This window comes from Vombatus ursinus, unplaced genomic scaffold (genome assembly GCF_900497805.2).
Source record: "Vombatus ursinus unplaced genomic scaffold, bare-nosed wombat genome assembly UNPS02014841.1, whole genome shotgun sequence".
Taxonomy (NCBI): domain Eukaryota; kingdom Metazoa; phylum Chordata; class Mammalia; order Diprotodontia; family Vombatidae; genus Vombatus; species Vombatus ursinus.
This window is the reverse complement of record NW_020954619.1, coordinates 35,997,950-36,013,537: the sequence shown is the minus strand read 5'-3', so window position 1 is coordinate 36,013,537 and position 15,588 is coordinate 35,997,950. Positions and strand designations below refer to the sequence as shown.

Sequence of the window (15,588 nt, the reverse complement as noted above, 5' to 3'; positions counted from 1 at the left end):
CACCATCACCATCACCATCACCATCACCATCACCATCACCATCACCACTTCTAGTTGAAATTTATACAATGCTTTGTATACACAATTTCATTTCATTCTCAAGACAAGCCTAGGAGAGAGATACCCAGTATTATCCACATTTAAAAGATTAGAAACCAACCTTGACTTTCCTGAGGTCAAAGAACTAGTAAATGACAGAGATGGGATTCAAACCAAGATCTTCCTGATTTCAGGTCTAATTCTGTATCAGTTGCACCATTATATTAACTCCTCAAATCATTACACCAAAACTTGAGGTTTTTTTTTTCCTTTGTTTAGGTTTGAGCCTTGTATTCACTCCAGTTTCTGAAAATCTGCTAACTCACTAAAACATCTTCAAGCCTTCCATAGTTAACAAAGCTCTTCCTAATCTGGATAGATTATGTGTTTTAGTCACGTACTTGCAAGTTCTTCAGCTAACCTTCTCTAACCAAACTGCATTATATACTACCCATTCATGCCTCAATTTTTCCTCCCTGTCTTAACATCTCCATCTCTTATGAACCACTCGTTTAACTCCACTGAAGATAGAGGATGTTTATTAAGGCTGAAGATTTAGGAAGATAGCAGCCAAATAAAATCTAATTACTGGACCAATCATATTCCTGGAATGTCTGTACGTCTGGCTTTGTCTACCTGGCACCAATGATGGCTCTGGGATGTGATACAGCTGGGAAAAAAATGGAAAAGAAAACCACTTCTTTCACGTTTACATTCATTTTAATCATTTACTTACTGATAAGATTTTTCTCAAGCTCAAATACTTGATATAGTATCAAGCATAGAAATAATAATTTTAATTAAAAAAATCTGGATAATGATGAAGAAATCTGTCACAAAACTCATGTGATTTGTTTAAAAGGAAGAGCTGAAGGCATCCTCAGGTTCTTACAGAATCATATATAAAATAAGGATAAAAAGCGATGGAAAAATCAGTGAGAAAAGACAGCTGACAATCAAGGGACAAAACATGCATTTTAAATGGCCAACTAAAGATCTTTAAAAGCACAAAATATTCTGGGAACCTTCAAAGTAGGGGAAAACAGGTTCATATTCTTCAATAGTTACTGAATATAGCCAATTGGAGGTAAGTAGAGAAATTAATGTGTAGGGTGTTGACCTTGAATGGTTAAACTGTTCTTTATAGACTACTTATGGAGAAAAGAAAGCATGGATATATGTTAGAAATAGTTTCTTCAAGAATTATTTTTTAGGGCATTCTTCTCCTCATTGGCTTTTTGGACCTCTTTTGCCATTTGGGTTAGGCTATTTTTTAAGGTGTTATTTTCTTCAGTATTTTTTTTGGGTCTCCTTTAGCAAGCTGTTGACTTGTTTTTCATGATTTTTTTTGCATCACTCTCATTTGTCTTCCCAGTTTTTCCTCTACTTCTCTTATTTGCTTCTCAAAATCCTTTTTGAGCTCTTCCAAGGCCTGGGACTGATTCATATTTTTCTTGGAGGCTTTGGATGTAGGAGCTTTGACTTCCTTGTCTTCTTCTGGTTGTATGTTTTGATTTTCTTTGTTACCAAAAAAAAGATTCTATGGTCTGACCTTTCTTGCAAGGTTTGCTCATAATCCCAGTCAATTACTTAAGTTACAAACTCTTTATTAAGGTAGACCACCCCTCAGAACTGTGATCCAGATCCAAGCACAAGCAAAGCAAGAGATTCCTGCCTCAGCACTGGTAAAGATCCCTGCAATCCCTCTCTGTTCAGCTACCCAATTCCCCATCAGAAGAGAAGAATGCCCTAAAAAGCAAAATTGGCCAAATGGAAAAGGAAGTCCAAATGCTTACAGAAGAAAATACTTCCTTAAAAATTAGAATAGAACAATTGGAGGCTAGTGGCTTTATGAGAAATCAAGACACTGTAAAACAAATCTAAAAGAATGAAAAATTAGAAAACAATGTGAAATATCTCATTGGAAAAACAACTGGCCTGGAAAATAGATCCAGGAGAGAGAATTTAAAAATTATTGGACTATCTGAAAGCCAAGCTCAAAAAAAGAGCCTAGATATCATCTTTCAAGAAATTATCAAGGAAAATTGCCCTGATATTTTAGAATCAGAGGGCAAAATAGAAATTGAAAGAATCCACCAATCACCTCCTGAAAGAGATCCCCAGAGGAAAACTCCTAGGAATATTGTAGCCAAATTCCAGAGTTTCCAGGTCAAGGAGAAAATATTACAAGCAGCTAGAAAGAAACAATTGTGGAAACACAATCAGGATAACACAAGATTTAGCAGCTTCTACATTAAGGGACCTCAAGGCATGGAATACAATATTCCAGAGGACAAAGGAGATAGGATTACAAGCAAGAATCACCTACCCAGCAAAACTGGGTGTAATCCTACAGGGGAAAAAATGGTCATTCAGTGAAATAGAGGACTTTCAAGCATTCTTGATGAAAAGACCAGAGCTGAATAGAAAATTTGACTTTCCAATACAAGACTCAAGTGGAACATGAAGAGGTAAACAGGAAAGAAATCATAAGAAACTTATTAAGGTTGAACTGTTTACATTCTTGCATGGAAAGATGATATTTATAACTCATGAGACCTTTGCCAGTATTAGGGTAGTTGGAGGGAAAAAATTATATGTACGTATGTATATATATATAGAGAGATATATAGATATAGATAGATAGATAGATAGATAGATGATAGATAGATAGATAGATAGATAGATAGATAGATAGATAGATAGATAGAGGGCACAGAGTGAGTTGAAGTTGGAGAGGTCATATCTGGAGAATAAAATTAAGGGGTGAGAGAGGACTATACTGGGAGAAGGAGAAAGGGAGAGGTAGAATGGGGTAAATTATTTCACAAAAAAACAGAAAAGAAAAGGTTCATACAGTGGAGGGGAAACAGGGGAAGGTGAGAGGGAATGAGTGAATCTTATTCTCATAGGATTTGGCTTAAGGAGGGAATAACATACACAATGGGGTATGGAAATCTGTCTTACCCTACAGGAAAATAGGGGGAGAAGGGGACAAGAGAGCAGGGGAATGATAGAGAGGAGGGCACATTGGGAAAGGGGGTAATTAGAAGCAAACACTTCTGATGATGGACGGAGTCAAAAGAAAGAATAAAATAAATGGGGGGTGGGATAGGATTAAGGGAAATAGAGTTAGTTTTTCACAACATGACTACTATGGAAGTGCTTTGCATAACTGCACATGTATAACCTATATTAAGTTGCTTGCACTTTCAATGAGGGTGGGTGGGGAGGGAAGAAGGGAGAAAATTTGGAACCCAAAGTTTTAAAAACACATGTTTAAAAAAAGTTTTCACATGCAACTGGGAGATAAGATATATAGGAAATGGGGTACAGAAGTCTATCCTGCCCTACAGGAAAATAGAAGGGGAAGGGGATAAGAGAAGGGGGGGAGAGATAGAAGGGAGGGCGGACTAGGGGAAGGAATATTCAGAATGCATGCTGCCTTGGAGTGGAGGGAGGGGCAAGATGGGGTGAAAATTTGGAATTCAAAATCTTGTGAAAGTAAATATTGAAAACTAAAAATAAATGAATTTTAAAAAAGCATTATTTTTTTAAAAAAGTTTTAACACTTAAAGCAATAAAAATTATTTTTTAAAAATATTTTTTTTTGTGGAATGTTTTACTTTCTTTGCCTGCTTGTGAAATTTGGTAGATCTGTGGCTTCATAGGTAAGGGCACTCCCATCAATAATGCAAAATGAAAACCCTCCATAATTTTTTTTTATCCTGAGGATTCCCTTGTCCATGGATCCCCTATCTTCTGAAGTCATCCCTCCACCTCTATCCCTCTAATTTCCAGTGTACTAATGTAGCAATCAGGCTGTCCAACTGTTCTCTTTTATTTTTTATTGTATGACTAGCTCACTTTATAGCTGTCATCAAAATTGTCTTTTATGCCACTTCTCACTTAAAAGTTGTCATGTGTCATGTGCTATTGTTTGCTTATATCAATCATACATCTTTCAATTCCCCTTTGGGTTATTTGTAATTTTGATTCCTTTGAGACCATGGTGTTGTGTTACACAGTCAAACAGAATTGTCAGGAGAACAGTGATTGGAGTTGCAGTGATGACTTTTGGGGAAGGAAGGAATGTATAATTAAGAATCATCCAAAAGACCACACAGTTACTCAAAAATGACTCAATTTCTCTGTTCTCTATACAATTTTGGGTCCAACTCATCATCCATCTATACTGCTTATGCAAGACAAAGGCTAAATACAGAAATGACTTTGATGCCCATCTAACTTAGCTATAGCTAAGTGATATTAAAAAAAATTCATTTTGTTTTTCTCATGTGGATGGCTAGACCAATTTCTTTCACATTGATGTTGATTTCACTTAGAAGGTTTTGATATGCTTAAAGATTTAATACTATTACACAAAGCCAACTATGGGTAATGGTAAGAGGTTGTACTGAGGACAGAAACCACAAAGGAGAAAGATTTAAGTCCTTGCATTATTTGAAAAAAAATCCAGCTATATTTAGTTTAAAGGAAAAAAAAACTCAGGAGGTACATCATAGCTATGTTCAAATACTGTCTTAAAGAGGAAGAATTAGACTTAGTCTGGTTCGGTCTAATGAGAATAATGAGGAACAATGGGTGGAAGGTGCAAAGGCCAGTTTAGGCCTGAAGTTGAGAAAGTCAGGAAAAATGTCCTAACAATTAGCTGTCAAAATATGGAATGGGCTATCTCAGGAGCTAATAGGCTCCCTCTCATTATAGGTCTTCAATTAGAGGCTGAATGATAACTTCTCTGGTATGTTGTAGTGGTCAGAGATAATTATAAAGACAGCATCAATAGAGTACCAAATTTTTTTTTGAGGGAGTTGAAGGGAAACTTTTTGTAGAACATATCTTGAAGATACTGGATGAATGATGTAGTATATATTGATTATTATTAAAATTAAATTCCCAAAATTATTATTATTATTAAAATATTAAAATTACTTTTTTCCTCTGTGAAATTTGTAGAGAAAGTATAACTCATAATTAGCATGCTATATGCAAAATTTAAAATGTTAATATTGCTACCAAGAATGTATGTAAAAAAGCCTCTAAGATAAGTAAAACATGGATATCCATTTCCATCTTATAATTCAGAAACACTTAAATAAATTAAATTCAAAATTTCTAAAGTATTTCTATCTTTCCAGTAAGGACCAAATATGGAAAATTTGAGCCCTTAAGGAGAATTTTGTCTCCCCAGAAGTCAAAAGTAACTACAAGCTTATAACGAAAGGACTTTAGCCAGACTTAAAGATGACATTCTATCTCATGAACCAATTATATGTAAGTATGCATGCTGATATAGTGGTGACTGACAAAGCAAATTCCCTTGACTTGAGTTCAATCAATAATATCAGAGCAATTGTAGCTATTAGGAAATTCATTTTGAATGATTAAAAAAAAGGTATTCCATGATTTTTTTTTTGTAGAAAACAACCTCTCAAACTGAAACAGTGTGTTTCTGTCATCTTAAATTTAAACTGATATTCAACATTGTTGATGCTCAGCCATATTGTTTCTATTTCCCCCATGACATCCACTGGCTTGCAACATAAAATATCCCTCACAGTGTCTCAATCTTTTCATTTATTGGATAGAACAAGTCTTCCTTTAACTTGAAGAAAAATTGCCAACCACTGCTACTGGAAAATTTAGGAAAAGTCAAGAAAAGCTCTTTTAAAATATTTGTGTTAATGGGGTGGTTCTAGCATGGTACATAATGAAAAATAAATATTTTATAATCACGGTGCCAATATCCTTGGCTCATATGTATGTGATTAAAAGGTCACTAGTTATGTTGTACAATATTTGCTTTGAGGAGTTTAACAAAAACATTACAATCTTTCCCTGTCAAATCACTGTTAAAAAGGAATAATAAACTCTATTTTTATTTCTATTTTTCTCCCTATGTTCCTGAGGAATTGGGACAGTCTATATTGAATCACAGAATAAACATTATTATAAAGGAAATGTCACAGAAAAGCATTAACATAAATCTATATATCTATCTATCCATATCCATATATATGTTATATATATATGTATAAAACCTATATACCAAAAAAAATAATTTGATGGGCTGCCCATCCAAGTATACCATAGCTAAGTGATTTTGCACACACACATACACATATACACACACACACACACACACACACACACACACACTGTATATATGCATACACACTTAGCACAATGCCTGGCACATAGAAGGCACTTAAAATGTTTATTAAATTGAAATATTTATTAAATTAATATATAACTACATATATAATATATAAAAAGTATGATATATAGCTAAATATAATACATACCTAAATTACTGAGTTAAATGAATATCTTTTCATTAGTTAAATTACTTAGGATATAGAATGACCATCAAGAAAAGATAATGAGAAATAGAACTAAAGATCATCAGTCAGGCAAATCTACCTTTCTCCAAGTCCTCGGTGTTTGCTAGCTCATCAGCCAGCATTTTTATCTTACAGAGTAAAACATTTTCCAATGGGTGACTTGTCCAATGCAAACATTTTGCACTTGGTCCAAACCTACCCCTAAACCTCTATACAAATTGAACTCAAGACAGTACACTGAATTCTAAATTGTTAAGGTGGTGGATTTCTTTAGCCAGGTCTGACAGAAATGGAACATGTCTTAAGTGACAGTTTTTAAATGCTCCATTTACATTAATATACCTCATAAATCTGCATCTGACTTCCCGCAAATATCCAGGGAAAACACAATTCACTGACAGGCCTATATGCTTGTTTGAGGCTTATATGTTAATAGTTTTGAATTTATTGAAATAGATCATGTGGATTATTAGAACTGGGGAAGAACTTAGATGCAATCTAGACAAACTCCCTCATTTGAAACATGAGGAAACTGAGATCTAGATAAGACAAAATAATTAGTCAGGGTCACCCAGAGAGTCAGTGGCAGAGCTGAAACTAGAACCTATGTCTCTGGTTTCCTAACACAGACTTCTTTATTGATTAATGCTATTTTCTGGTTGTACACTGGACACCTCAGGAGACAGTATTCAACCTCTATGCCACACACCATTCTGCAGGATCTTAGGATCACAGATGTAGTGCCAAAAGGGTCCTCAGAGGCCATCTAGTCAAACCCCCTCATTTTATAGTTGAGGCAAATAAGATCCAAGTAAGTTTGGTGACTTGCCTAAAGTAACACATCATAGGAGAGATTTGAACTTCTCATGCTCCTGGGTCAATGTGCTTTCTCCTGGAATGATAACTCTAGTTCTCTTTATAAAAAAAGAAGGAAGGTGAATGGGAGCATTTCATACTTAGAGAAGTTTATTCCAGTATAGATCTTATTAGTTCCATAGAATTAAAAATGATCTGTGAAGTTGATAATTCAGTCACAAAATGACCTAGAGGTTCTATAACTTTTGACCTCATTCATTCATTCAATAATTCATTCATTCATTGAATCACAAAATTTTAGAATTATATGGGATATTAGCAGTCATCTAGTCTAACCCACAAAGTCAAGGAATCCTCTCTAAAAAAAAAACCTGATGATTTCAGTCAACCTTTACTTGAAGACTTCCAAAGATAAGGAACCAACATCTCTTAAGGGTGCTCATTCCACTTTTGAACAGCTCTAATCATTAGGAAGCTTTTCCTGAAATCAATCTTAAAATAAAATCTTTGTAACTTTGACCTTTACTAATGTAAATTGAGGCAGTTAAGTGGTACAATGGATGGAGAGCCCAACCTGCAGTCAGGAAGACCTGCTGATTCTTCATAATCATCACTGTCCTATTCATTAAAAAAACACTGATTAAACACTTATTATGTTCAGGGTTCTTTGCTAAGTATGGAGCTACAAGGATAGATATGACATTGAGTCTGACTTCAAGAATTCTATAAACTAGTGGGTAGAAGACATATACAAAAGTAACTGTCATATAAGGGAGAAGGTAAATGCAAAAGAGGTCCAGATAAAACCTTGTGGAAAATTAAAGAAAGATCACTTTTGCCTAGAGATGAAAGGAGAGAGAAGGTTTCATGGAGGCAGTGTTACATGAATTGAGTTTAGTGTTCATTGTCAGATGTAATGTTCTGGGAGAGGTGAGTCCATTCCAGGTACAGAGAGGGGATAATATGAAATAGGCATGGAGCTAGGGGGTGCCAGGCTGATAAGAATACTCTAGTTTGACTAGAATATAAAACACATTATAGGGTAGTAGTATAGAGCTCATCTAGGTGGGAGCTGGATTGTGAAGGCCCCAAATTCTAAAATCAGGGCTATAAGGGAGGAGATAGAGAACCACTGAAGGTTTTATACTAAAGGAATAACCTTATCAGAGTGGTGAAACATGAAGAAGATGACAGACACATGTAAGAGAAATCAGACAAGTGAAAGACCAAGTAGGGAGTGATTAGTACAGGCTCATGTGAGAAGATATAGCCAAGTTTACTAGAAGGAATATGTCATCTTACTATTCATCAGCTTATGAAAGTGAGAATACTGAGAATACATTAGATAAAAGATTCTATAGGAGAAATCATCCACCTCAGAAAAGTAACTAAATATGCCTCTTTAAATACATTTGGTTTTATTCACCCTGGATAGATCATTCACTGAGTTACATCTTAAGGGGAATTAAGAACTTTCATTGAGTGAGACATGAGGCATATAATAAGTATACTGCCAAATTCTATAAATTAACTTGTTTAAAACATCCAAGTGAAATATCTCCAGGATATCAGACTAAAGCAGCAAAAATTAATTCCTCCAATTGATAGACTTCTCTGGGTTACCAAAATATCTGGTTCTTAGGAAATAATGCTTCTCTTAACTAATTCAAAAATCAAATAGATCAGACCTCACTCATAGTAGTTACTAATAAATGTTTAGTAAGTTGGGGAAAGGAAAGTTTTCATTCAATGAAGAAATAAAATCAAAGCAGAAACGATTATCTTTCAAATTTTGCCATTTGTTACCATAATAATAAAAACCTACTAGCCCCATGACCTCTGTGCATGTATGTAGGAGAGAGAAAGAAAGGCACAGAGAGAAACAGAGGGAGACAGACAGAGAGATAGACACACACGCACACAGACACAGAAACAGAGATAGGCAGAAAGAGAGACAGAGACACACACAGAGACAGAGAGGCATAGAGAAACAGAGGCAGAGACAGAGATACAGAAAAAGACATTAGAATCCTAGGCTAGTGCTGGTATAAGTTGGCCCTTTTTATCATCTGGTATAGATTGTTATCATTGAAGAAAAATAAGTCAGGAGAGATTTCTTGATGGCAGAACAGTATGGCGGAAGTGGTCTAATGTTACTGGATGGCTTCTCCTATATTGTGTGTGTACTCAGGGGTAGGGCAGAGTGTCAAGTGCCTGACTGTGTTGCTAGAAGTCTTTGGCATTGAAAACAATGAAACATTTGGTAGCCATGGATATGTCACAAAAGCATCTTTGAACCCCATGCTTAACCACTTGGGTGAGCCTGTGTTAAAGGTCATGAAAATCTGATAGCCACTCCTATACAGTCAAGAGCATTTTACTACATTTCGATTTTTATAAGCTAATCCTTGTATATAGAAAATCTGGGGTGGGTTCAAATTTTGAGTAGGGACATCTCAACTGATAGCATGTGCTACATCTTTTGCTCAATGTACAAATTACATCTTAGAATCATAGGATCAAACCTATACAGGGCCTTAGAGATGATAAAGTATAAATATTTCACTTTACAAAGGAGGAAACTGAGACTCAGAAAGGTCAAATGACTTGCCCAAGGTCACAAAAGTAATAAGTAACAGGGCTAGAATTTGAAGCTAGGTACTTGGAATCCAGTTTTTTACACAACAGAATGGAGTATTGTTATGCTACAATAGAGAGAATTTTAGCAATATTCATTCATCCAAGATATAAATGGCATTTGCTGATCTGCTTTGGTAAGGTAAGCTGCTAACCAGGTGCTCCCTACATTGATGAAATCACAGGTCTGATTTAAATAAAAAAGAAAAGAAAAGCAATTAGCAAGCTGTCTGAATTTTTTTCCCCTTGAAGCAGTCTTAAATTTCTTTAAGCCCTTTGCATCCTTCAAACATTGTGAAAACAGCTGTCAGTAAAGAAAGACATGAGAGATCTTGTGTGGCTGTCCCTGGTCTCCTAAGAAACTTAGAATGTTACTTAGTTGGGTTGACTGCCATTGAATGAAGGAGCTAATTCCATGGAAATATTTCAAGTGATTCAGTGCTCTGTACAACCAGTCCTTTGGTTGTACAGACACAGCCATAAAGCTACCACAGAAACAAAACCAGAAACATTATGTCCACTTTTTACAGGGGAGGCTACCTTCTTGTACTGTTGAGAATCTCTATTGAGATGGTTCAAGTAAGCTGCTTTTTTTTTTGGCAAGGTAATTGGGGTTAAGTGACTTGCCCAGGGTCACACAACTAGTAAGTGTCTATGTCAAGTGTCTGGTCTGAGACCAGATTTGAACTCAGGTCCTTCTGACTCCAGGGCCAGTGCTCTATCCACTGTGCTACCTAGCTGCCCCAGTCCTTTTTTTCTTCTTCTGTGTTTTGTTTTAACATCCACAAGTGCAGACCAAAGACTAAATTATTGCAGAAATAGATTTTTTTAAGGGAAGGAAGGGTGTCAAGGATAAGAGGTCCCATTTCCTAAATTTCTTCTTAATTCTTTACCCCTTGACTTAGTCTGTACTACCAGCTTTAAGGAACATTCTGTGTTCCTTCAGTCACGTACACAGGGGATCTGAAATTTTCTGTTTGATGACATTTTGTCTTGGTTGTTCCTACCTCTCTGCACCATCTGGCTACTTGACAATCTTTGTTTCAGCAGAACAGCTTCACTCCTATCAATAATAAATGCTGGAGGTCCCAGGGCTCTTTGCTGATGAAGCTTAGCACAGAGGCTTCAGCTTCAGAAACATGCCAAATTACTTCTACTCTTTCAACTCCTCAATCAGTTTTTAATCTACTGTTGCAACCAAGTTCAACTCTCAACTACCTGTATTCAGAGTCTCATACTAATCTTTTTCTTCCATGGCAAAGAAATTATTTTTCCATAGAATTTATCATCACAAGCCCTGAACAAGTGAAAACTTCATGTGATTGTCTCATTTAACTATATCAATTATTATCTATTGAACTGGTCTTCACTTTTGCAGGCTAATCTATCTTTTGTGGTTGTATGTAAATACAAGAATATCAAACATTTGTGCATTTAAACTGGCCACAGAAGTGAAGCTAATTATTTGTAAAATAATACAGACGGTCCACTTTTCCTTTAAAAAACATTGAAGCATTTTTAGGGGAGGCATTTGATGTTACTTTTAGCAATATTCTGATACACACTTTCTCCTTTCTAAGAAGTTTGCTGCTACTGTTATCGTTGTTGTTGTTGTTGTTGTTGCCTTGTTTCAGTCATATTGAACTCTTCCTTCTCTCCTCTCTCCCCTTTTCTTTTTGGGTAAGATACTGGAGTGGTTTGCCACTTCCTTCTCCAATTCATTTTACAGATGAGGAAATTAAGACAGAGTTAAGTGACCTGCCCAGAATCATACAGCTAGTAAGTGTTTGAGGCCAGATTTGGACTCAGATCTTCCTTACTCCAGGACTGGCATTACATTCACTGTGCCACCTAGATGCTCTCTAAGAAGTTTAGCTCTGCTAATCCATCCTTGACTTATCTAAAATCATACTTTATAGAGCTTTAAATTTGTAAAACATTATCTCAATTCTTCCTCACAACAACCCAATAAAGCATTGCAAGAAATATTATTCCCATTTTGTGGACGAAGAAACTAAGGCTCAGAGAGGACAAAGTAGATTGAACATAGTGTAAGAGACAGGATTCAAGCTCAAGTGTCTCTTGATAGCAAGTGTGGTATAAGCAATATTTGAATCTTTATCCCAATGCAAGTTAAGTTAGCTTTTCCTTAAAAAGGTATTAAGACATAAATTGAGACTTGGTTGACTCAGGGGACTAAAAGTTTTGATGTTACTTCCTCAGCCCTTAAGTACAAAGTAGCAACAAATAACTCCATGGGCACTCTGATGATTGGCTGGTAGATCATAATGGGTAACTTGGGCAAGAGAGCTTCACTCAGCTAAATTAACTTGATTTCCTCAACATCTATACTTGTTGAATACCCTTTTCCAGCTATGATTAAGTATTTATTTTTTTTGGGGGGGTAGGCAATGGGGTTAAGTGACTTGCCTAGGGTCACACAGCTAGTAAGTGTCAAGTATCTAAGGCTGGATTTGAGCTCAGGTACTCCTGACTCCAGGTCAGTGCTCTATCCACTTCACCATCTAGCTGCCCCAAGAATCCATTTATATAATTTCATTTGAATAAATTCTATGCTATATATCTTGCAGTCACTAACAATCACCTAAATTGATGGAACTCCATTAGTATTAATGCTTAAAATATGGATCCTGAAATCCAATATCCTTTAACACCCAAGATTCAACAACCTTCGCTAGGTACTCTTACAGTGGAAAAATGGACTTTAGAAATTTTTTCAGTCACAAAGATTGAAATAAAAAGTAATTGGAGGGTTTTTCTTAATGAACAAAAAAAATACAATTAACCAGTATTCTAGTTAATTGAGGTTTAAAGAAAACAATTTTACCTCCAGACTACTAAAAAACCCACATTATTATGTTCTCTTAGGGCTATAGAATATACAGAAATATTATATTTCTACTTGTCATTTATTATAAAAAACCTATAATTAGAAGTTACCTGAAAATTTAATAGAAAGTTGATCATCTTGGGTCATGAAACTGATATGTAACTAAACAAAATTTAGATTGATAAAACAATTATTCATTCAGCATTCTTGTTTCCTTTGTGATTTGGTTCCTGGATTTTAGGGAAGGTCCTGGTGCATGGATTTATTTGAAAACCTGTGGAATGGACATATTGATCCTTCTGCCAATGAAATTAGATACGTTGTGGTTTTGGTTAGGATAGACAGGTTACATTTCCTACCTTCATCTCAATTTGTTTGGTGTCTAGATTCTGAAATAGCAGCTTTACTCGAGTTTTCCCATCATCTGAGGATCCCTTCAGCTGAGAGAATTTAAACCTCCAGAGAACATTCTGTAAAGGAATGGCATTAATTAGTAATATGTCATTGAAATTTACTGTCATTTTTAAAAACAATGTAAATAAGTTGAACATGCTATTTAAAGACAAATTCAGGTTTTCACAGATTTATCATGCTATAGCCATAAAAGACAATGATATCAAATATTACATTTACAAAATATTTTATACACAGTATACTTCTAAAGATTTCATTTCTTCCTCACCACACATCCATGAGATAAAGAAACAAATATGTCTCAGTCCACATTTTTCTCTTCTCTGATTGTAACCTTTCTATTCTCCCTTTCCCTCCTTCCTTTCTTCCTTCACTCCCTGTCTTTCTATCTCTGTCTCTCTGTCTCTCTCTTTCTCTGTCTCTCTTCCCCTCTCGCCTTCTCCCCTATCCTTCCCCTTCTCTTCTCTGTCTCTCTCATTGGGTATTGTTTTTATATTGAAAACTTTCAAGAAAATGTCACTTCTTCCCCTGGAAAAATTTTCTCACATAATACCCTGCTATTGCTCCAGTATAGAGGACATGGTCTAGTGGAGGGCAAATAGAATGAAAAATTTTAATCCTGACTGACACCAACTCCATCAGTGGCCTTGGGTAAATCATTTAACCTTAGTTTCCCCTGGACCAAGTTGAAAAATGTAGATAATATTGCTTCTTTGCAATGTTGCAAAAAAAGCTGAGCATTTACCAAAATACTTAAAGATGAAACATACACTATAAATGTTTACTCCTTCAATTTTTTAAAAAGACATAGGAAAAAACTTAATGGTTATATATTTGCTAAAAGGTAGACTTAATTACAGTTTTTAAAATATAATAAATAACCCCCACTGTTGCAAAGTCTAGTACAAAATAGCTGTATTTTATACCAAGTTATGATCATTTTTTACATTAAAAGACTTTATTTTTGGATAACTTTCACATCTTTCCCTTAGTGTCAATGTTTTGGAGGCATGGGCAGGCAATTTAGGTGGTGGATTGGGCATTTTAATTTGACTTGGCACCTTTTGACCTACTTCTTTATAAATCCCCATTAAACTATGGTATTTTAGCATTCTAAACAGTATTGGGGACTTTGTAAAGGTTGTGCTTTATATGCAAAAGTTAAAGAGTGTAGGTTCCACATAAATCACTTTAAATCAAATATCTACTTGTGGAAAAAAAGGAAAAACCTCAAAAAAATACAAATCCCAGATTATTGGAAGGATGACTTCTAAGTCTCCTTCTAGCTCCAAATGTCTAGATTCTATACTATGAATAATAATAAACTCATATTATATAGTTCTTTAAGGCATACAAATTTTTTGTCTCAATATGCTTAGTTAGGTATCATAAGTGATTTTACCCCCACTTTATAGATGACTTGGCCAAGGTCATACAAACTACATTAGGGATTTATTAAATCTTATGTAAATGAGCTCAGCTTTTAGGAGCAACCCCATTAGAGACACTTTCTCACACAACTGTGCACTCAATTTTAGAAAGCATTAATCTAATCTCTTGACAGAATCTTCTTTGCTTACCAAGGCATAATAACTTTAGTCCCCTGGGGAAGACTAAACACACCCTTTAGAGACTTAAAAATGAGTATGAGGTTTGGAATGAACATTCTTTTTCTAGTTTGAGCATGGGCTATTAAGATTGCTTTCCTCTGCTGATTTGTAATATGGATGACTACAGATATCTAATAAAGTCCTTTTTACATATCCTTGCAACTCTACATCATAAGACCCTAAGAAGTCTGGTGATATCTGATGAATAACAACTTTTTTCTAATTGCCTCACTAAATCAATAATGACAATATTAATGTAACCCACAGTTCTTTAAACTGCAGTGATGCTTGGCTTAAGTTTGATTGTGACAAGGGGGTAGACTGAGGGGGGTTCAACGATAGCACTCCCTTTAAAGATACCATTTAAAAAGGTTGAGAACATGAGAGTGGATGTGTGTACCTGGATGTTAAATAACAAAAATAATGTGAGCAACTGACAGTAACTGTAAAGAAATGTCAATGCTGACACAATGTAATAGATAGGATGATCAGGTACTGGCATCTTTGGAGCTACCATGTCAATTTAACATGGATGTAATCATTCTGCTGCCAGGCAACACAAAATAAAAAAGGTCTGCTTATGTAAGTGATGTTACATGCATCATTACAGTTCTAAGAAATGGAGAATAGCCACTGAGAATAATGACTGGTAATTTTCAGGTCAGGCAGTGAGTACATTAGGTGGTTATGGAAGCCAATAAAATATGGTCCTACTGAAACACACTTGTACATGCTGGCTGCCCAGATTCTAATTGTACACTTATTTTATTGGTTAATTCATGTGCTGAGTGATGAGAGATGACTTTATTAGCTTCATGGAAGTATATGCTCAGGTGGGGCATACTGACAATTTACT

The 15,588-nt window shown here is 35.4% G+C and overlaps 1 protein-coding gene across 1 annotated transcript in view; it reads right to left on the bottom strand.

Moving 5' to 3' along the window:
• The window catches only part of SNTG2 (syntrophin gamma 2), a 646,807-nt gene that overhangs the window by 28,841 nt on the left and 602,378 nt on the right, over window positions 1-15,588 (bottom strand). Inside the window, exon 16 of the mRNA XM_027840424.1 lies at window positions 13,068-13,178. Within this exon, the coding sequence (XP_027696225.1) occupies window positions 13,068-13,178 (111 nt within the window). The remainder of the gene's footprint in view (window positions 1-13,067; window positions 13,179-15,588) is intronic.